The sequence below is a fragment of the Equus przewalskii genome, chromosome 20, assembly GCF_037783145.1.
Source record: "Equus przewalskii isolate Varuska chromosome 20, EquPr2, whole genome shotgun sequence".
In the NCBI taxonomy this organism is placed as follows: Eukaryota; Metazoa; Chordata; class Mammalia; order Perissodactyla; family Equidae; genus Equus; species Equus przewalskii.
This window is the reverse complement of record NC_091850.1, coordinates 57449677-57469813: the sequence shown is the minus strand read 5'-3', so window position 1 is coordinate 57469813 and position 20137 is coordinate 57449677. Positions and strand designations below refer to the sequence as shown.

Below are 20137 nucleotides of genomic sequence, written 5' to 3'. Positions count from 1 at the left end.
AGTGGCTACCACATTGGACAGCACATACAGAATAAATCCATTATTGCAGAAAGTTCTGTCAGCCAGTGCTAATGGAGACATTCGCTAGGATCTCATTCTAAACAGCATATATTCGATAAATTGAGCACTACTCAGAAGTCTGAGTTAAATAAAAAGTGATGGGTCATTTTCTTTCATAGGGAATTCTGATACAAGTGTTGGCTGGAAAGGAAGGGGAAGGCTGGGCAGTTGGCTCTGTCCCCTAGACTTAAGGGGAAAGTGACTGAAAAGGGAAGGTTTCCAGTGTGCAGATGTCATAGAGCAGCGGACAGAGGTCCTGATGAGAAAGTAAGACACAAGTCATGAATCGCAGTTGCAGCTCCAGAGGAAAAGCTGTTAGGGTAGATAATAGAAAATGTGTGCCTGTATTCACATGCATAAGCACCGAGGCAGAAGGCAGCACGAGACTGCCTGGGTCATCTGCTGCCTAACATGCCAGAGACAGAAAAACAAGAGGGTGGACTGCTGGCACACAGAAAGAGCCAATGTTAAGGGAAAGTCTAAGGATAATAAAGGCGTTTTCAGTTAGTTCAGAGAAATGAGACCAAAGGAAAGACTGGCCCAATAATAATCGATACATGACGTGATGGCGTTGATGCAGAGAAGAAAGTAGTGTTGTCTTTCACTTTCTCTTCTCACCCAGGAGCACCGTCTAAACGTTTCTTAGAACAGACACGGTTAGAGGGAACTGAATCCACAGACAGGCAAGGAGAGGGTAGCAATCACATCAGTGCTTTACACAGCAGGGGGCGGGCAGCAGGTGCTCCGCTTCTGTCTCGGCGTTGGGCTGTCTCCGGTTACTGTCCGTCTAACATGGGGACAGGGCTCCAGGCCACGGGGGACGCAAGGCTTGAGCCCGGCCTCGCAGCCCGGAGGCCCTCGGAGGCAGGGCCGCGGCGCGGGAGGCCCTGGCTGCCCCGTCTGCGAGGGCGCCAGGCCGCCTCCGATGGGTCTGCAGACGCACCCGTTTGTGCGTTGGTGCCGGTGTGCGCGGGCGGGACCTTTCCTTAAACCCGCGTTGCGCAAGAAGAGCCGCTCCCCTCCGGGAGTCAGCCTTGCCGCTGCGGAGAGGAGGGGCAGACGGGCCGGGCGGCCCCCAGGCAGGCGCGGCCTCGGAGCCACGCGAAGGGAGCCTTCGGACGCCGGGCGCCCCCGGCTGCTCCGCGCTTCAGCGCGCGCCGGCTCCAGCGGGCGTTCCGGGCCCAGGCGCGACCGGGGCCGCCGTCCGCGTCCCGCTCGCGTCCCGGACGCGCCGCGCCAAGAGACCCACAGGTCACGGCGCTACGGAAAGTCCTAGAAAGGGCTGTTAACCGAGTGACGCGGACCGAGGAGACGAGACCCGGCCGAGTCTGCCGTCGAGGGAAGCCACGTCGTCGCCGGGCCCGGGGGCCGCGCTCCCGGGGATTTCCCAGGGCCCTCGCGCGTCGCGGCGGCAGCGGCCGGAGCCGCGACGGGCCGTCCACGGGCGGACACCTCGGGCTCGTGCCCCGACACCCGGGGCGGCCCGAGGCGGGTCCGGAACCAGGGCTAACACCCGAGCGGCGGGAACGGCGTCCAGCACGAGGGGGCGTAGGCCCGCGGGGAGCCGGTCGCCCGGGCCTGGGGCTCCGGCCACGACGCTCGCACTGCGCCACGGCCACCGCGGGGGGGCGCGTGACAGCGCCGTCGCGTGCGGGGCCTGTGCGGCCAGAGGGGCCGCGGCGTCAGCGCCAGGAGGGGGCGGGGCCAAGGGCGGGGGGAGGGACGCAGTGGGGCCGCGATGCGTGCGTGCGTGTGCGGAAAACTCCCGAGGAGCGTCGGGACCGCCACTGCGCGTCCGTCCCCTCCACCACACCTGCTCCCACGACTCTCCACGCAGGAATTAAATGCGTCGGAGTGAGCCCCCGCCCCGCGAATCTGCAGGCGGCCGGGGCGCGCACTCACGGGCGCGGGCCCCGACCCCAGCCCCAGACAGTGGGCCCGGGCGCCCCGGGCGTTGCTTGGCAACGGGGCCGCGAGGGGATTTCCCGTGCTCCGCCCCGTGACGCCTCGGGGGACACGCACTTCCTGCGTCCCCGGAAGTGGCGTGAGCGCCAGGCCGGCCCGGTGGAGGCGGAAGTGGAGCCGCCCCGAGGTGTCTCCGTGCCGCCCGCTCCTCAGCCCAGCGGTGCCTCGGCCCATGGCCGCGTATCCGTACCGCCCGGGCCCCGGGGCCGGCCCTGCGGCGGGCGCGGCCCTGCCGGACCAGAGCTTCCTGTGGAACGTCTTCCAGAGGTGTGGCCCGGCGCCGCCGGGGCTCCGCCGCTTCCCCGTCCTGTCCCCGGTCTCGGTTCCATCTCCCTCTGGCCTCTCCCCGGCCTCCTACCCTGTGACCCCTTTTCCCCCGACTTGACCTCCCCCTCGACCTTCTCCTCCGGCCTCCTGCCCCGTGCCGTCCTTTCCCCGCACCTGACCTCACCCTACCGGACGTCCTCCTCTGGCCTCGCCCTCCTCCCGGCCTCCTGCTCCTTGTCCCCCTTTCCCTTACCACCCCCCCGACCTCCTCCTCGTCTCCTCCTCCGGCCTTTCCCTCCTCTGGCCTTCTGCCCCGTGTCCCCCTTTCCCCCACCTGACCTCCCCCTCCGGCCTCCCCTTTCTCCCAGCCTCTCTCTGGCTTCCTGCCCCGTGTCCCCCTCCCCCCCGCCTCCTGCCGCATGCCTGCCGGCGTCTCTCCCTGTCTCCGCGCCGCCTCCCTCCTCCCGGCCTCCTGCCCCGTGCCCCTCCCATCCCTTTCCCCCAGCCTCCGTTCCGACCCCCCGGCCTCCTCTCCGCCTCCCCATGCGGCCCTCCTGGCCGATCCCCGCACCGTTCTCCGCTCTCCTCGGCCTCCTGCTCCGCGGCGCCGCCCCCCGTCTGCTCCAGCCGCTCCCCCCGGCCTCCTCCCTGGTCCCCTACTCTCTTCCCTAGGGCGGAGAGGCCGAGCCCGCTGCAGACGCCCGGGGGTCGCGGCCTCCAGTCCCGCCTCCTACAGCCGAGTGCCGGCTGGTGCGGGGCGGGTTCTTGCTGCCCGGGAGGGTCCGGGATCCTGCTCTGCTCGGCGTTGCTGAAATGCCCGCGGCCAGAAAGGAAGCTGCGGGAAGCGCAAGGCTGCCGCTGGTGACTGCTCCCGCAGTGCCTTCTGTCCCTAGGCGTCCTCCCAGTGAATGAATGATGGAAACTTGAGTGATTAGTGGTCGGAGAATGATCTAATTGTCTGAGAGGATCTTTTCCTTTTGGTGGGGAAGAGGGAAGCTGGTGCAGGTGGGATTCAGACAGGCCGGGGAGGGGACGGAGAGAAGGGCTTGAGGAGGGGGAGCCTGTCCCTCTCTGGGGAGAACCAGCTTGGGCTTGGCAGTTGCAGTGCTTAGGATGCATTCAGGAGCTCAGGTGTTTCCTTCCTCTCAGCTAACGAGGGAGCCAGACTTTCTGGCAGAACAAAGGAGAAGGTCCCCTGGAAGGAACATGCCAGAGCTAACCTAGGATTGACAAGGGTTAGGTGGTTGTGCCTGATGTGTTTTGCTTTTCCTGCACTTTTAACTACCAGGTTAACGGGTCTTGATTTTGTAGGGTTGATAAAGACAGGAGCGGGGTGATCTCGGACAACGAGCTTCAGCAAGCACTATCCAATGGTGAGTAGGACCTGGCCTGGCCGTCAGGACTTCTGAACTGCAAGCCTGACCCATCTGTAGTACATAACCTCTTTCTTGAACTTGTTTTCCAAGCACAAAGGAGTCATGAAGACCTAATTAGTATTACTGGCGTGTGTGGAAGTGCTTCTGATTTATTTTGCCAAGTGTGGCCATTAGTGCTGCTCCGAGTACCTGGCTGAGCTGGTGGAGCAGCCACGTGGATGGGCACAGGGAAGTGCTTCTTGAGCATGGGGGCTCGGGTCAGTTTAGGGAAGGATGGGAAGTTTATCTTTGTACAGCAGACACTCTCAGGTGTGTTGAAGATCGCTGAGTTCTTAGGTAACTGCATTCTTGTAACTCCCCTGGAGAGGCTCATCAAGTCCCAGAAGCACCGATGGGGAACCACTTGGGATCTCGGAGGCGCTGGCAGCCAGATTGTGGGGAGGTGGTCTTATCAGTGGGGTACCAGGCATTGAGACAGGGAAGAAAGGATTACAACTCTTGCATGGTGGTGCATTGGGGGCTCTCCATGGAGTTGTGTTCTTGTCAGTTTGAGCATGATTAATCTGTGAAAGTACTCTTAGAGACCTCTTATTTCATTAAGTACCTCATTCTGTTGCCCATTTTTTAATCTCTCAGACACCACTGTCTTTTTTTTCTTTTGAGGAAGATTAGCCCTGAGCTAACATCTGCCACCAATCCTCCTCTTTTTACTGAGGAAGCCTGTCCCCGAGGAAACATCCATGCCCATCTTCCTCTACTTTGTGTGTGGGACGCCTGCCACAACATGGCTTGACAAGCGGTGCGTGGTTCCACACTGGCGAACCTAACCGCTGCACCACTGGTCCAGCCCCGCCACTGTCTTCCTTGATGCTTAGATTTGTAGCTTACTTTTCCAGAGGCGTGCCAGTTAAAGTAGAAAAGGGATTGATTTTAAGAAGTTATGAAGATGTTGAAAGGCTTATCTTTTTTGGTGGGAAGCAGTGTGATGTAGTGGGAAGACTGGACCAGGGAGTGAGACGGACCAAGGATGCTGACGCCACCTCACGGAGCTGGATGTGGGGTGAAAGGAGAGCTCGTGTGCCCCGTCACTATTGGCACGTACCAGGGATCCAGTGTTAGTTGTTTATTGCCTGATGATCTGCATAAAGCTGAGGGTTTGTGTTTATAGGTTAATACATTTGCTTTATAGAACAGTAGATACCACTGACTTTGTTTTCCAGTATTTAATGTTTGTGGGCCACAGATATTAGTGTATGACATCATGTGTATTTATGTAGAGTATTTTCAGGAAGTTAAGAAATTCCATTACTTCTGCCTTGATGATTATGCCTTCTTGATTCTTCTCTGATCATTATTAAACACTTTTCATTTTTTGTTTGAGTCTCCAGTGCTTGAGTTACCCTCAGGAGAAGGAGAAGACAGGGTTACTAGGAAGGTGTCAGGAGCACCTGGGATCCAACAGGCTGCAGTCTGGCAAATCCTGGCCTAAAACTTTGTCTTTGTTGACTAAAATGGATGTTTCTTCAGATCATTCGTTGAATATTTCAGCTGCGGGAGTGGTTGGCCCTTCAATGAGAGCGGCCCTCAGGGTAATGCTGCAGAGGTGTCCCTTCTGAGTTCCTCCCAGTGAGTGGGGCCCGATTCCTGATCCATTTGGACGTCTCCCTTTTGTCCTAGCTTGAAGTTTCGAGCATGCTGCCCGGGTTTAGAGTTTGTTTGAAACCTGCTCGCCTGGGAGTGACGGTCAAATAGCAGGACAGTCTGTCCACCCTGGGAGGCTCCGGGGTGCTGGGGTCAGTCTGCCTGGCCTCAAGTCCCAGCTCTGCCGGTTCCAGGCTGTGACCTTGGGCGGGGACTTGCCCTTTCTCAGGGTCCCCACGGCCACTGGGAGGGTAAATTGAGGGATGCGTGTGGAGTGTTTGGTGGGAGCCTGGCACATAGCGAGGGCTTGTTCTTCTTGGCTGAGGTGAGTAGTAAGTAGTATTGTTGCTGGCACTGTTGTTGGCCGGGGAACTGGTCAAGTCTTTGATGGCTTTTCTGTACCTCATGACAGCGATGATGGTGGTGGTGGCCACCTACAGAGCATCCAGTCCATGTGGACACCATGCTGGGCACTTGACAAGCAGTATCTCTCAGTCAGCATTGCTGTTTGAGCCCTGAGGGTGTGGCCTGGGGACTTTCTACTCTGACCGAAGGGTTTAGGCTCCTACATTTTCAGGAGGGTTGTCAGTGCTGCCCCTGGTTCAGCTGGTCATTGGAGCATATGACTCTTCGCTCTGCCAGAACATAATCTTGAACTCAGCTGCTACTAGGTATCCACCAGGAGCCTGCTCGAGAGAGGATTTTAACAGAATTGCCTAGAGGATGTTCAGTTCCCCATTCCTAAGATACTCTGAAGTCAGTGCTGGTCTAACCCAGCTAATAAGTGTGTCCTGGGATCATGTCACAGTGCCCTTGTAGAGCCACTTTTCTGAAATGCTCTGCAGGATTCCCTCAGCTCTGCTGGGGACAGGTGAGAGCAGTCGTCACTGTTAACCCCGAGGGGGTGGCTGCGGGCAGCTCCGGGGAGGGCCATCTTGCTTCTTCTGGAGTGTGGTGGCTGTTGTGTAATGTTGTGTTTGTACCCTGAATCTTTTAACCAGTTACATTTACCTCTTCAGATTAGCTGCTGAAAAACGTAATGCATAAGTGTGTAATTCCTCCTCGCCAGGCGTAGGATTTGGAATTTTACAAAGTGCGTTTTCCTGGCCTGGTCTTAGGCTCCTTACTTGCTTCTCTCACCCGCCTGCTTTTCTCCCCTATCCGACATAATTAAACTTTGTTTTGCTGTACCATGAACATCTTCATAACTTGCGTTCTTTCTGCAGTGAGGTGGGTTATTAGAGCACAGATTTCTAGTTTTCTCCACAGCTCTCAGAGTAGGGGATGGCGTTACCAGCGCTTTGCTGGATGAATTATGGTCACAGCTCTCAGGTTGCAGGCCTGCACTGGAACCCAGGTGTGTGTCGTACACCGCAGCACCTTTGCTCGTGTTCTGCTTCAGGTCTGCTCCTCGCAGGTGGGCACTTCTGAGGCCCGTGTTTCCCACCTGTGTCTTCACGTTGGCTCCACCGAGTGCTTCGGGTGCCGTGGCTCCTGTGCTCCTCCTGCCTTTCCTCACTGCAAGGTGACGTCCTGCCCCGCGTCTCACATCCCTTTCTTCCTAGAGGGATGTGCACTGCCTCTGCCTTTGAACCTCCGTGGCATTTGCCTTTTCCTTTGGTGGTGTCCTTTCTCCTTGTTCTCTTGTCATCATTTTTGTAGCTGTCTGGCTACTAAACTGTCAGTTGCATGAAGGAAGGCCAAGCTGGCGCTCTTGTTCACAGTTGTGTTGTGTGTCCAGGGAGGTCACTGGATGGACAGGTGTCAGTTCTCTTCCGTCTGCTTGTTGGATTCCTATAGCTCACACGGTTGAAGTTATTTATTTATTTTTGGTGAGGAAGATTGTCCCTGAGCTATCATCTGTGCCAGTCTTCCTCTGTTTTGTATGTGGGATGCTGCCACAGCATGGCTTAATGAGCAGTGTGTAGGTCGGCACCTGGGATCCAAACTCATGAACCCTGGGGTGCTGAAGCAGAGGCACATACTTAAGCACTACACCACCGGGCTGGCCCCAGTTCAAGTTATTTTGACTTCTGATTTTTCTTCCAGGAATGGATTTCTGCTTGCCTATTAGAACTAGAATGTTAGACTCTTTTAAGAAATTGGTTTAATTGATTAGTCTATTACTGATGGAAAAACTGAAGTTACAAAATAGCATGGTTTCTCACTTCAGTTAAATCTGTGCCTGAGTACTCGCTGTTAAAATCTAGTTACAGGGTCTGGCCCGGTGGCCGAGTGGTTAAGTTCATGCGCTCTGCTGCAGGTGGCCCAGTGTTTCATTGGTTCGAATCCTGGGCGCACACATGGCACTGCTCATCAGACCACGCTGAGGCAGCATCCCACATGCCTCAACTAGAAAGACCCACAACGAAGAATATACAACTATGTACCGGGGGGCTTTGGGGAGAAAAAGGGAAAAAATCTTAAAAAAAAAAAAAAAAATCTAGTTACACCTTCCTGGAAAAGTACTTGTGGGCCCGGTACACTGAGTGCTTTACAAGACTTGTTTCTGTAGGAGAGCTTCTAAAAATGCCTTCTCTCGGGGAGGCATGTGGTCCACAGGTAGGAGAAAGACAGAAGAGGACTGTTCTCTTGCCTTTTCAAATAACATGTCACAAACCGTCTTGAGTGAGGTCACTTTATATTTTTCTTTTTACTTTCATGTTATTTGTTGGAATTATGGGACATTAATTTTGCTCAAGTCTTTTTTGTGCTTCTGTGGGTTTGCCTTAACATACATATTGATGTATTTTGAGGAGGTGTTTTTTAGCTGTTCTTTAAAAAATAATTCATATGTTCTTTTTAAGGTATTTTTATCAAAATAGAGTTTTCATATTAAGAAGAAATGGGAGAAATCAGACCATGTGAGCAGAGTTCCCTGCAGACTGTTATTTCAGTCACATTGCTGTCCCTCCCACAGCCCCGTGTGTGTTGCCCCTGGTGATGGAGCAGAGGGAGTATGAGATTTGCCTTCAGCTTCCCTCTGCCTGTGTGTGGGAGAGGGCCGACCCAGCAGGCCTGTGCTGCTCAGAGCCTGCACGTCGCCCAAGGGCCTGTCTGATGACTGGCTGCCTCCTGGAATGTTCTGACTGACGAGAGTGTTTTGCCCACCGAGGGCTTCAAGTCTCACTGTACCTCTTTGTCTGGATAGTTCATACTAACAGTATGATTTTGGCAAACACCTGCTTTCCCTCTGGGCGTCTGGAGCTTCCATGACTGACCCCCAAGAAAAACCCCGGACTCCCAGGCTCAGGGGCACTTCCCTGGTTGCTGACACTTTGTGTGTGTCGACGTTAGTCATCCAGGAAGATTAAATGCACCCTGTGTGACTCTACAGGGAGGGGACTCTGGGAAATGTGCCTGGTTTCCCCGGACTTCTCCCAGTGCCATCTCCATCTACTGACTCGACTGTGTCCTTTTGCTGTAACAGTGATCTGAGTGTTGTGAGTAGCGGGTCATCCAGTCTGAGGGTGGTCTTGGGGACCCCGGTCCAGCCTGTCACGTCTGCTCTTCCCAGAAACTTGCGCAGCTAGAGTTTTAGATGGAACAAAGGAAGGTTGGGACTCAGTGGACCTGGCTTTGGTGACGAGTTACTCCACGACCTTGGGCAGATCACACCATTTCTGGTCTCAGTTTCTTCCATGTGAAAATAGGGCAGCTAGAAGTTTAGATCCCTTTTGCCTCGAGCCAGGCTCGTTTCCTCTAGATCCCCTTGGTCTGTATCTACCAGGAGTGAATTTACCATGTTTCACTAGTGGAAATTTAGATTGTTTCTGATTTCATTTGACTCAAAATTTTATAAGTTTCTAGAAGTGGCATTTATCAGATCAGAGGGTATAGGCATTGTTAAGGCTGTTGATCACTACTCAGGTTGCTTTTCAGAAAGGCCATGTGTCCAGTCGTGGCCGTTTGAAGCCATAATCGAAGGTAACAGGTGAAGCTCGGGATTCTGCTGAACCTGAAAATGCAGCAAGGCCTGGCAAAACGCCCTGAATCCCGGTGTCCTGGCCCGAGCCCCACAGGGCTGCTTCCACCTCTTCTCACGCAGCTCCTCTCTGGCAGAAGAGCCCAGAAGGCCAGTCCCAGGTCTGATGCAGTTAAGTGATCACTGATGATGTAAAAAGGTCTGATTCCTTTTCTCCCAGAAGAGTCCAAGAAGTTAGCTATTTCAGTTGTCCAGGTGCTGGGTGTTGTGAAGTCTTACCGCTCGCTAAAGTCTCTGTCCACCAGAATTTAAGTTTGTGGTTAACAGAGCGTCATTTCAAGAAAGAACACTCTGGATAAAAACAGCCCGTATTACTGCAGAGCAGAGAGGGGTTCCCCCGCCCCCAGGAAGGGAGGCAGATGGAAGTCCCCAAGTCCTTTGTATGCTGAGTGGGATGGTGCTGCTCCCTCCTGCTGGTGCCCACCTGCTTTGCGGGGCTGCACTTGTCCCTTCTGCCAGTGTCACTCACTGTTCCTTCTTCGAGCCTCAGCACTGTTCCCGTGACAGGTGAAACAAGCTGTGTGCTCAGCTTACGTGGAGAATGGTGTTTGTTTCTATTTTCTTTGGTTCTTTGAAATGAAATTAAGGCAAGACTTGCACGTACAGTGACTGTGTGTTTCTAATAAACGTCTGACAGGAAATCCTTTGCCAGGTGAGTGGTCCTGGACATGTTGGATATGGGGGAGGAGATGGGCATGAGTGACACTGGGACTGGGACAGAGGGCCGCTGGAAGTCGGGCTCGTGGGAAACCTGCCTGTGTGGGGTGTCTCTGCCTGCAGGCGGCTCTGGTAGACCCCGCTTACTGCGCTGCAGAGCTTCCTTACAGAAAACTCCTATGCAAACTGTTTAGATTTCCAGGCTTGACACTCATGCGTTTAACTCGCGGTACATGTAACTGAGATATTAAATGTCTGCCTGTGTGGCGTTTTGCTTCATTGTGGGCTGTTAGGCTTTGATGTTTAGTCTGGGAACCAGGCGACAGGACCTGGCACACGATGGTCAATTAACTGCTGGCTGTTGTTATTTTCCCTTGGTTTCTCTGGAGAATCCAGCCCCATTTGGGTGACAAAAAGGATGAGTGGAGGTCCCAGGAGCCTGCCTCCGCCTTCGGCCACTCAACAGCTCTGCAAGAAGCCTGTGGTCTCCTGCTAGAGGAGCAGCCTCTCTCCATCCTTGACTCAGCCCAGGGCGACCTCCTGCTCTCCTGAGCCTGGGACCCCTGCAGTCCTCAGAGTGCTCCAGCATGGCCACCGGTTCCCTCTGGGCCACACCTCGCAGGGACGCACCGTCTCTGTGCACCCACGTATGCCTCTCCAGGTGGTACCTGGCCTTCACAGAAGGACCTGTGTTTGCAGCAATATTTAACTCTTTTACTTGTATTGCCTTTCTTTAAAAGTTCTTCGGCCAAGTCGTGTGCTGAGACAGCCTAGTGCCCTTCTGCTCAGTGGGGACAGACTGTGGGTGCCGCCTCCACTTTCAGAGGCTGAGGTCTCATTGCTGATGTTGCTCCAGCTCTGCACAGTCAGATCAGTTGAGCGAACATTCATGGACGACTCTCCATGTGGTCACTTAGGTTGTACCAGACGTGGAAGGAAGACTCCAGTGGGGGTGTCTAGTTCCTCGGGCTGCTCGTCAGTGGCGGCTTCTCTTCTGTGAAAACTCTAGTTCAGTGCATGCAGCAGCAGAGACTGAGGGAGGGAAAAACAGAAATGAAGAGGCCATACTCTTATGTGTTTAGGATTTTCCTCTTTCTTTTGAGTTCTCTGTAACATAGTTTTTGTACTGGTTTCAATAATACTGACTTTTCCTAATGCCTCTATATGCATACTCCTGCCCACCCTCCCTACAAACGTCTGTAAATCCTGCACAAGGATGCTCGTGCAGTGCTGATGTGTGCCCTGCACGGGGACAGCTGTGCCCCTGTGTTTGCAGGAAGACCAGCCTTCACTGAGTTGTACGGTTGCAGAAGTTGCATAGGGGAAGTTAGAAGGTGCACTGGTGGAGCAGATTTATTAAACTTGGGGCCTGGGGAGTGTGGAACTTCTGAGAAAGCAGTTCTTCTGGGGCTTAAAAGAGACGTAGGAGTCGGGGTGAGGGGTGTGCGTGTGTTTGGAGGGGCCACACCTGAGGCTGAGAGAAGTGTGTGGGTGTGGCTCTTGGGAGTTGCTGTGGGAGGTCCAGTGGTGTGGATGTAAGGGGTGGTGCCCTTCAGACCCCCCAGCCCATGGCACAGGAGGAACCACTGAGCTTCACACATGAGTGTAAAAGTGTTACTTTCTGTGAAGTCCGGGGATGGTCTCTGGGTGCCACTCAGAGCTGAAACGGTTTTGTGTACAGAAGAAAGGTGAGGATGGGCAGAGACACTGCTTTCCCTCCACGTTAAAAAAAATTACTTTGTTTTTAGTGACTATGAAAGCAGTAAAGGTAGAAATCGCTCTGAAAACTGATTCTCGGGCATTAAAGATATCTGACGAACATCACAATTCATCAGGCTCTAAGCTCTCACATCCATCAGATTCAACAAGCCCCTTTATAACAAATATTTGGTAACATCCCCATTTCTATTCTGAAGTGAATCATAGAATAATATAACCTATGTTTTCACAATTTCAAGGAAAATAGTATAATGCCCAGACTGTAATTTTAGGAGAAAGTTCCATGGCATGCGTTCAGTATGCTTTGGCACGATTACTGAGGGAAGACCAGGTGATTTGATGTGCGCACCTGTGCGTAGAGTGACCACAGCAGCTATGCAGGTGAACGCTGGGTGTCTCGGGGACTCCAGCACCAGAAGCAGTGTTGGTCCTGGTGGTAGGATTTTCTGAAATGGTAATTGGTGACATTCCTAACAAAACTAGGTGCTGTGTTCTCAATTTAGCTGGTGGTTGCATTCCTGGAAAATTCAGTGTATATTAAGATAATATAAAACCATTTCTTGTTTATATAGTAAACAAAGATGAGCTTCCAGGCTCAGATTATGAACTGTTTGAGTGTCTGGCAGGACCCAAGGGACTCCTGCATGCTGCAGGACTGGACCCTGACTGTGAAATCCTTGTGGCCCCTCACAGTAGTCCCAGCACTCAGAACTGAGTGTCCCCTGCTGAGAACCGTGGCTCCAGCGTCTTTACGTTAAAAGCAAATTAATTCCTTTCATTGGCGTCTAGTGTTAGAGATTAGGAATTTAGTTTCCTGTGTACATGATTTTCTCTTACTGTAATTCCTGTTGTTTTCAGGCACGTGGACTCCATTTAATCCCGTGACTGTCAGGTCGATCATATGTAAGTAAAGGCACCATCGTCCTACCTGTGCAGGCAGGCAGGTGTGGCTGCTTTTCCATCCTGCTCGGGTACGGGGTGTCTTCCTACCCTGTTTCTTCTGGTTAAATGGGTGTGGGCCCTCTCCTTCTGCCCTCGCGTCCCTCACGGATTCTTCACTTTCAGTTTCCAATTCTGAAGACCTCAGCTACATGTAGGGCCAGCTCGTTGCACATGCAGTCCATGCCCTGCGTGACTGTTGGCATCAATGCTCAGTTTCTCACCGATTTTCATTAGGTCACATTTTGTTGAATCGTGATATGCTTCTTGCCAAACCAAGAGCACTTGTACTCCAGTGTTAACATCCATCTCTTTCCCTGAAAGAGACTGAAGAATTTATCACTTCCTCTGTGGTCATACTTCAGACTGAGTTTTTATGTATTTTTTAGCCATTTTGCAATTACATGTAAATGTGGTTGCAGGTTCTTTTGTATTTGAGGCTGGATTTTGGCTTATTTTTTAAATGAAAAGCAGCTCTTACTAAGAAAAACTCTGGAGCCAGTGGAGCCTTTCTCTCGTTGGCACTGTCTCCCTTGCCAGAGGCCTCCTCGGAGCCCCTGCTGGAGGACATCGGTCCTCAGGATGAAGGGGTGGTCTGGGAGTTAGACCCATGTTCTGGGCCCAGAACCAGGAGTTGGGGGAGTCGGGCAGGCCGCTTGCCTTCTGCAGCTCGGTCTCTTCCGGCTCCTCCAGTGCTCCTGCTCTTGTAGAACCTCCTGCAGTGTAAAGTAGTGTTATTATGGCTCTACCAGCGAGTGTTGCTCGTGCTTTCCTTTCACGGTCTATCTCAGATCTGTTTAACGTGACTCGGGCTGAGGCTGGGTGGCAGTCCCCTGCTCCACCCCAGCAGAGCCATCCAGCCCCCCATTCAGCAAATGAACATTTATTAGCTACACCTAGGGGTTCGCTAGTTGAGCACCCAGCTGGGTCCCCAGGGAACCAGCGTGTGCTGGGGAGGTGACTGCCGTGATTGACATCGAGATTCCATTGGCCGTATGCTACCCACGTTCTTTATTTCTCAGCTATGTTTGACCGGGAGAACAAGGCCGGCGTGAACTTCAGCGAGTTCACTGGCGTCTGGAAGTACATCACAGACTGGCAGAACGTCTTTCGCACCTACGACCGGGACAATTCTGGGATGATTGACAAGAACGAGCTCAAGCAGGCGCTCTCAGGTTTCGGTAACTCACTTGTCTCGGTTGTGTAGCGTATTTCATTTTGGAGCCCAAGTGCCACTTCAGTGTGTTGTACTTTGTTCAACTTACTGATTTCTAACCCAGTGTATGTGAAATTTTTATTTGCATCATACAGATTTATATTTTGATATTGTCTATACCTCGAAGGCTTCTATTTGACATGGAGACTTTTATGCAGTTTTTATCCAAAATGAGATAAGGGCTATGCAATCATTTATCTTTTGTGAAATGGAATGACGCCATAAGCACATTGAGAATGAGGCTTTTGAAACGGTTTAAAGTGAGTGAAAATGAAGAGCTGCAGGCAGCTTATATTTCGTGATATGTCACAGTGCACAGAAAGATGATGAAGTGCACACAGGCGACAAGTCTGTGAGCGGCAGTGCAAATCCCGTGCCTCAGCTAGAGTGCTGGAGAGTGCGTTCCCATTCTCAAGTGCGTGTCAGCATGTGTGTGTGTGTGTGGGTGCCGCATGCCTGCCAGGCCTGCGTGTGCCGTGCTGTGAGGGGTGTTCACATGGTGCCTTCCAAAGTAGAGCAGCTGGCCTCTGATGCTGTGGGTGGGTCTGAGAGGAAGGTGGGATTTTCCATCTACAGAGGAAACTGGAGGGTTGTGGGGCTTGTCAGGGCTTGTAGTACTTACACTGGGATTCTAATTTGGGGCACTTTCACTCAGCCTTGTGTCCACTGGGCCCATGTTACAAAACCCCTTCTATGTTTTGCTTTAAAAGGGTGCTTACAGATGCCCTCTAGGAAAAAAAAGAAAAGTTAGATTATAATCTACTATATTGTAGGTATGTCAAGTTTTAATAATGTGAAGTACACTTTGGTTCTAGTGGTTACTAACGTGGCCTCTGCCCACCCCCCATTGTTTTCTTGGCACATTCTCTACAGCTGTCTTTCCTCCCCCTCCCCTTCCTTTCTTGCCTCGTGAACTTGTACGTAGCATCAGCAGGAGGCTCTGGGACTCCACAGGAAGTTTGTGTGCTGAGCTCGCCAGGCGTGGGTCAAGATCTGGGCAGGACGTTGAGCTCAGGTTCTCTAAGTGGAACTGGGAGTGCAGCTGACCTTGCTCTGTCCTTGAGTGAGGGGACTAGTGGGAGGCCTCCATGGAGAGCAGTCCTGGGGCGGGAAGGAGCTGGAGGCCTGGCTGGGCTGCGGAGGACTAGCTAGGAACCTGGATCCCCCCGTCTACACCCTGCTCGGGCACTGCTTCATGTCCCCCCATCTATACCCTGCACGGGCACTGCCGCATAACCCCCTTGTCTACACTCTGGACAGGCACTGTGCCGTCACCATGCCCCAAGCTCAGTCCCCACCAGCCTGCACCTGTCTCTTAGCTGCCCCGCGGCACAGGTGCTGGGTGTGAGGAGGTGAGACTAATGAGGCCAAGAGGACTGGCGCCCGTCTGGGACTGCTGTCTTTTTTTCCTGACTAAGTCGGGGGTCATGTCTTCTACTCAGCTTGCAGGGAAGGGGGCACTGGATTTAAGTTGCAGAGACACAGAGAGCGTGCTGACCACTCTGGAAGGTGCTGTCGTGTGTTTGCATGTTTGCCTCTTTTTCATAAAGTGGTCAAGTGCTCATACAGGGAATTAACTGTGACATTCACTCAGACAATAGGTGTGCATGTCCTTGCAAAGATTGCAACAAGACTGAAAACCAGTAAAAATATTTGGGCACCTGGATCTTGTCTCCTGAATAAGTAAGGATGCCACGGTCACACAGGTAGTGGGATCATGGGGGAAGGAAGTAGGTATCCTTGTGTAGCGCGGCCTCGGGGGTGTCCCACAGACACGTGGCCGTGCATCCCCACGTCTTCAGAGCTGTCTCCCTCCCTTTACGACACATGTTCAGTGAATTGAAAGTGGAATAGGCCACTCTGCCGTAACGTTTGATGACCTTCAGTGGTTTTGAACTTTGTGAGGCTGCCTTCCTCCTTGTAATTTTCAATTTCCTAGTGTCAGTGTGCTGATTTACGTGGGAGACCATCTGTCAATTAATCTCCTGTCTCCTTAAGTTTATGCTTTACTTGGAAGCCTCAGTAAGGTTTATCTTTTAAAGCATTCTCTAGTCATGAGTAATCCGGGACAGCCAAGTTATTCAGAACTTTCACATCTAGGTTAATAAATGCAATAAAATTCATCAGTAAAGGTCTTTTTAAAGTGGTGACTCCACTGCACTTAAGAAAGTGAGCCGGGCTGGTCTGTGGTGGTGCCGCACTTCAGAGTGAGTATGACTGATGCCAACTCTTGAGTTCATGAACCGACCTTCAGCTCTTAGTGCAGCAGTGGCCTCCGAGTTTCTCCTCATCCTTCAGGAAGAGGCTGCCGGTCTTTCAGTCGCTTCGCGGTGTTGGAGATGAGAAGTTATTGCAGAATGATTTGCAGGAATGTGCACCCGTATTTCCCATCCAGCCCTGGGTCATTTGTTATCAGCTGTTAGAAGAGGCTGTGGGGTCTTTTGGAGGGAGAAGGTGGGTGTTGACACAAATGTCCACTCTCCTGGCCCGCTCTTTAGTCTCATTTCCCTCTTCAAGGGTACCGGCTCTCTGACCAGTTTCACGACATCCTCATTCGAAAGTTTGACAGACAAGGACGGGGGCAGATCGCCTTTGACGACTTCATCCAGGGCTGCATCGTCTTGCAGGTGACCGGGGGATCCCTGAGGGTGCTCAGCAAGCTGGGCTGCAGCACAGGGAGGGAGTAGCCATGAGAGCGGAGGGAAAGGGAAACCCCATTCTGGAGTTGGTGATTTAATGGAGTCAGACACGTGTGAAATTAGCTTCTGGGGCTTCAACAAGTTAGTCTCGTCTTTGGAGAAGTGGTGAGTTCTCCTGTTAAGCCGATCTGTGAATGGTAGTGCTCTTGCTACCCTTGGAAAGGGCAGGCCATTCGGAAGAGGTGGTGGTTTTGCAGTATCCCGTGGGCTGTTGACATGTGTACTCTGCTGTTTTTCTTGTGTTTCTGTTCTGAGGAGAAGGGTAAATTTTCCATTGTGAGCTTCCCTGTGCCCTGCCTTCGTGTGTGAGGTAAGCTCCAAAGACATGAACTGGCTTCCGAGCTCACGGGTCTCGTTGGGGTGTTGGAGCCGTTCCTAACCAGCGTCTGGCGGAGCGTGTGAATCACAATGACGCCTGCACTTCACGTGTCCCTGCAGCCTTTTCTTTGATGTCTGTCCCACACCCTCATGAGTTCACCCCCAAGGGAACCAAGTGCAGAACGTAGGGAGCCTGCTCAGAGACGCCCACTTAAGGTGGAGGGCAGGAGGGATCGGACTCGCCTTGGCTGTTCCCACGCAGGCCCCTGCTCCTGTTCCAGGTGGGGATCCAAGTTCCATGGATTTAAGCGTTAGAAATGCAGTGACTTGATAAACCCTTAAATTACCTCCATGTCTCCCCCCCTCCGTTTTTCTGAAGCAGATTCTGTTTATGGAAAGGAAATGTTTTCCATAAATAGTTCAGTAGAACTTTTCTCCAAAAGATAAGTCTTTGCCGTTTGAATCCAGGTTGAAGTTACATCTTATCGGGTTTAGAATCCACTGGGAGATGTGAACAGCATGAGGTTTTTAAGTGTAATTTGGAATTTTAGAAAACATTCTCAGGTGGGTTTCTTTTTGTTAAAACAATAGATCAGTAAATGTGAAGTCCCTCTGACTGGCCTGCTAGCTTCAGTCATCGTGATTTCTTACTGGTGCGTCTGGGCAGATCGGTCCCTGTCTTTCATGCCACAGTGTTCACGGTGACCCTTCAGATCTTGGAAGTGGGGAGGGCCTCTGCCCCTCAGGCTGGGGGCGGCCAGCTGGATTGCGTGTTGGCAGTGTTGTCTCAACACTTGGGAAAAAGTGCGGTGAAAACTCACTGTGAACTGCATCAAATTGCCCCAGGGTTAGGATTTTCACTTGAGGTTATGTCTCCTAAGTAAACTCGTGCTCCTTGCATTTCCACCAAAGCAGAGGTCGGTGGGCAGGCTCTCAGCACCTGGGCATGGGATCCGGGTCCCACAAGAAGCTTGCCCAGCGCCTCTGACCCCTGTGGGCTGAGGACAGGCCAGCCACTGCCTCCAGGCTGGGCTCTGTCCCTCCCGTGGCCTGACTGCCAGCTCCAGGTCCCACCCCCCTTCAAGAGTGGCCCTAAATGCTGGATGGATATGGGGAATCTAAAAGAAAAAAGCTGCAGGCCACAAGTGAAAAATCCTCAAAAATGTTTTCTTTGATCTGCCTTTTCCAGAAAGGCTTTTAGAAAATCATTTTTTACAGAAGGACAGGGAAATGTGTAGAAATCTTCAGAAAGTACAGTTAAAGTATAAAGAATTGCTCATTGTTGTTCAAGCCAGAGTTCCCTCCTGGTGGCTCTGTGGTTTGTTTCACAATGTTGGGATGCTCCTGGCTGACACCTGAGTGGACGGTCAGCTGTGTCGGGCCCGGTTTATTGTTAGCCGTTTAACCTGTCCCAGCCCAGGAGGGTACAGCCCTGAAGCCAGGCTCCAGCCTTGCTCTCTGCCCCTCTGCAGGTGGCCAGCCTCCGAGGTCAAGATGACCCTGGGGCCTTGTTTTCTTCTGTCTCTGGGAATTGCGTTCTGCCTGTTTCCTCTTAAGATTCTTCAGAGCCTGTTAGGGTTGCCAGCGCCTGTCCCCTGCAGTGGCGCTTACCTCACCCTCCCTGCTGTTGAGTGCAGGTGACCACCCTCTGCTCCCGACCTGAGCTGGATAGTCAGACTGAACAGATTCAGATGGAGCCCTGGTGTGGCTACTGGAGACAGAAGAGGAGGTGGGGCGGGACAGAGAACCCTGAGCTGGCGCAGGGAGACCTGCCCTTCCTCGCTCTGTGGCTGGGCCCCACCCAGAGCCTGGGCTGGGCGCTGGGCCCTCACCTTCTAGGGGGATGGGGTCCAAGGGAGGAGCCTGACCGGGGGCTGGTTTCCCTGTGTCCTGAGCAGCACATGGCCAGAACAGAGGTGATTGTTAGTGAGAACCCCTGTGAGGCCAGTCTTAGAGTGGGAAGGGAGGTGCCAGGTTCACCACCGGCCCCCTGGGGAAACCAGGGCCTGGAGCCAGAGGGCTTGGCCAGGATCCAGGGCTGAGGTGTGTAGCTGAGCTGGGCCTGCAGCCCATGCCCTGACCTCTCACCCTACCCTGCCCCACCTGGCCCCAGAGTCCTCCCTGGTGGACAGGCCTGACTTGGCGAGTGTCCAAGGACACCCGACCCACACCTCCCTGCTCTGGTCTTGGTCAGAGTTAGGGGATGTGCAGACAGGACTGCTTCTGAAGTTGGGTTCCTCACTGTCTTTACCCAGTACGTTTTGTTCCTTCTGTTTAGTAACTATGAAGATCTAAATGCCTGTTGTTTTTTTCCCAGAGGTTGACGGATATATTCAGACGCTACGATACGGATCAGGATGGCTGGATTCAGGTCTCATATGAACAGTATCTTTCCATGGTCTTCAGCATCGTATAACCCTGGCCTTTGGCAAATAGCAACGTAACTTACGGAAAAAAAGACATTTTCAAATGCCAAATCTTTTAACCTTTAATTAAATGGAACAGAAACGGTTAGATACTGTTCTTCCTTTAGATTTTATATAATATTTGGGAATCCAACTGTACATATGTGGATAAGCAGATTAATGTTTTGCGATTGTAACAATAGTTAAATCATTATTCAGATAGAGACATTTGATTTGGTGACTGTTTAATTGTGCCATGAAGTCGGATAGAATAATGTTTCACGTATCCTGCATGCAGAAAATGCATCATGTGCTTTTCTAGATAGCTCTAGTTCTGTAGTGCAAATACTTTTATTAGCCAATAGGAATTTTAAAATAATATGAAACTTACACAGAGAGCTTTTCATGTGCCTTTTTTAAAAAGGGGTTTATTGTATTCATTTGGATATGCAATGTAAGCAATAAAGCACACGTGCCCCTTGTCTCAGTCTGTCTCAGACATGCTAATGTGGGAGCTCCAAGGAGCCTGGGACACCTTCTGGGGTGTCCACACAGCTCTGCTTATGGAAGTCCAAAGACACCATCTGTCCACTGTTACAGGAGTTAGTTTAAATTTTTTAAAATTTCTTTGGACATACAAATCCAAATTTGGTTTAGAAGTATGTGGGTTTCTATCATGTACCAGTGATTCAACTCTGTGCCCTGTGGTGGTCTGTAAATTACGGTTTTTAAACATGAAAGTAGAGTGAGTGGCACAGCCAGCCTGTGTGCTCACCCACATCACCACTCTCAGTGCATAGCCAGCCCCAGGGTGGCCCTGTGCCCTGCCCCTCATGGGATCACTTTAGGCTGTTTGCCGCCTCCCTCCTTTTAAGTGTGCTTCCCAAAAC

General features: G+C 52.3%; 2 protein-coding genes across 20 annotated transcripts; one reads left to right on the top strand and one right to left on the bottom strand.

The window, feature by feature from the left end:
* Nucleotides 1-1088: 1088 nt before the first annotated feature.
* Nucleotides 1089-2199, bottom strand: LOC139077895 (putative uncharacterized protein FRMD6-AS1). Its single transcript, XM_070587333.1, has 2 exons — nucleotides 1959-2199; nucleotides 1089-1717 (listed from the first exon to the last, which is right to left on the bottom strand). Exons 1-2 carry the CDS (start codon nucleotides 2197-2199, stop codon nucleotides 1089-1091), a joined length of 870 nt encoding a protein of 289 aa, XP_070443434.1.
* PDCD6 (programmed cell death 6) lies at nucleotides 1762-19734 on the top strand. Of its 19 annotated transcripts, none has more exons than XR_011530512.1 (9): nucleotides 1762-2292; nucleotides 3604-3665; nucleotides 12529-12573; nucleotides 13632-13790; nucleotides 16343-16452; nucleotides 16786-16834; nucleotides 16963-17123; nucleotides 17434-17495; nucleotides 19160-19734. XR_011530512.1 is itself a non-coding variant. In XM_070587326.1 (7 exons), exons 1-6 carry the CDS (start codon nucleotides 2198-2200, stop codon nucleotides 16831-16833), a joined length of 519 nt encoding a protein of 172 aa, XP_070443427.1. In that variant the 5' UTR covers nucleotides 1762-2197; the 3' UTR covers nucleotide 16834; nucleotides 19160-19734. The 19 variants fall into 19 exon arrangements, 8 of the variants coding, with proteins under 8 accessions (XP_070443427.1, XP_070443426.1, XP_070443424.1 ...); XR_011530517.1 differs by having other exon boundaries at nucleotides 1787-2292; nucleotides 13632-13784; nucleotides 19160-19356; XR_011530511.1 differs by lacking the exon at nucleotides 17434-17495.
* Nucleotides 19735-20137: the final 403 nt, after the last annotated feature.

Bases quoted from the DNA above. Each gene is read 5' to 3' on its own strand.
- PDCD6 (XM_070587321.1), top strand. From the start codon at position 2,198: ATGGCCGCGTATCCGTACCGCCCGGGCCCCGGGGCCGGCCCTGCGGCG. The intron at 12,574-13,631 runs GTAAGTAAAGGC...TTTATTTCTCAG, and splicing joins GACTGTCAGGTCGATCATAT to CTATGTTTGACCGGGAGAAC. The intron at 16,453-19,159 runs GTGACCGGGGGA...TTTTTTTCCCAG, and splicing joins AGGGCTGCATCGTCTTGCAG to AGGTTGACGGATATATTCAG.
- LOC139077895 (XM_070587333.1), bottom strand. From the start codon at position 2,199: ATGGGCCGAGGCACCGCTGGGCTGAGGAGCGGGCGGCACGGAGACACC. The intron at 1,718-1,958 runs GTGCGCGCCCCG...CTGGCCGCACAG, and splicing joins GTCGGGGCCCGCGCCCGTGA to GCCCCGCACGCGACGGCGCT.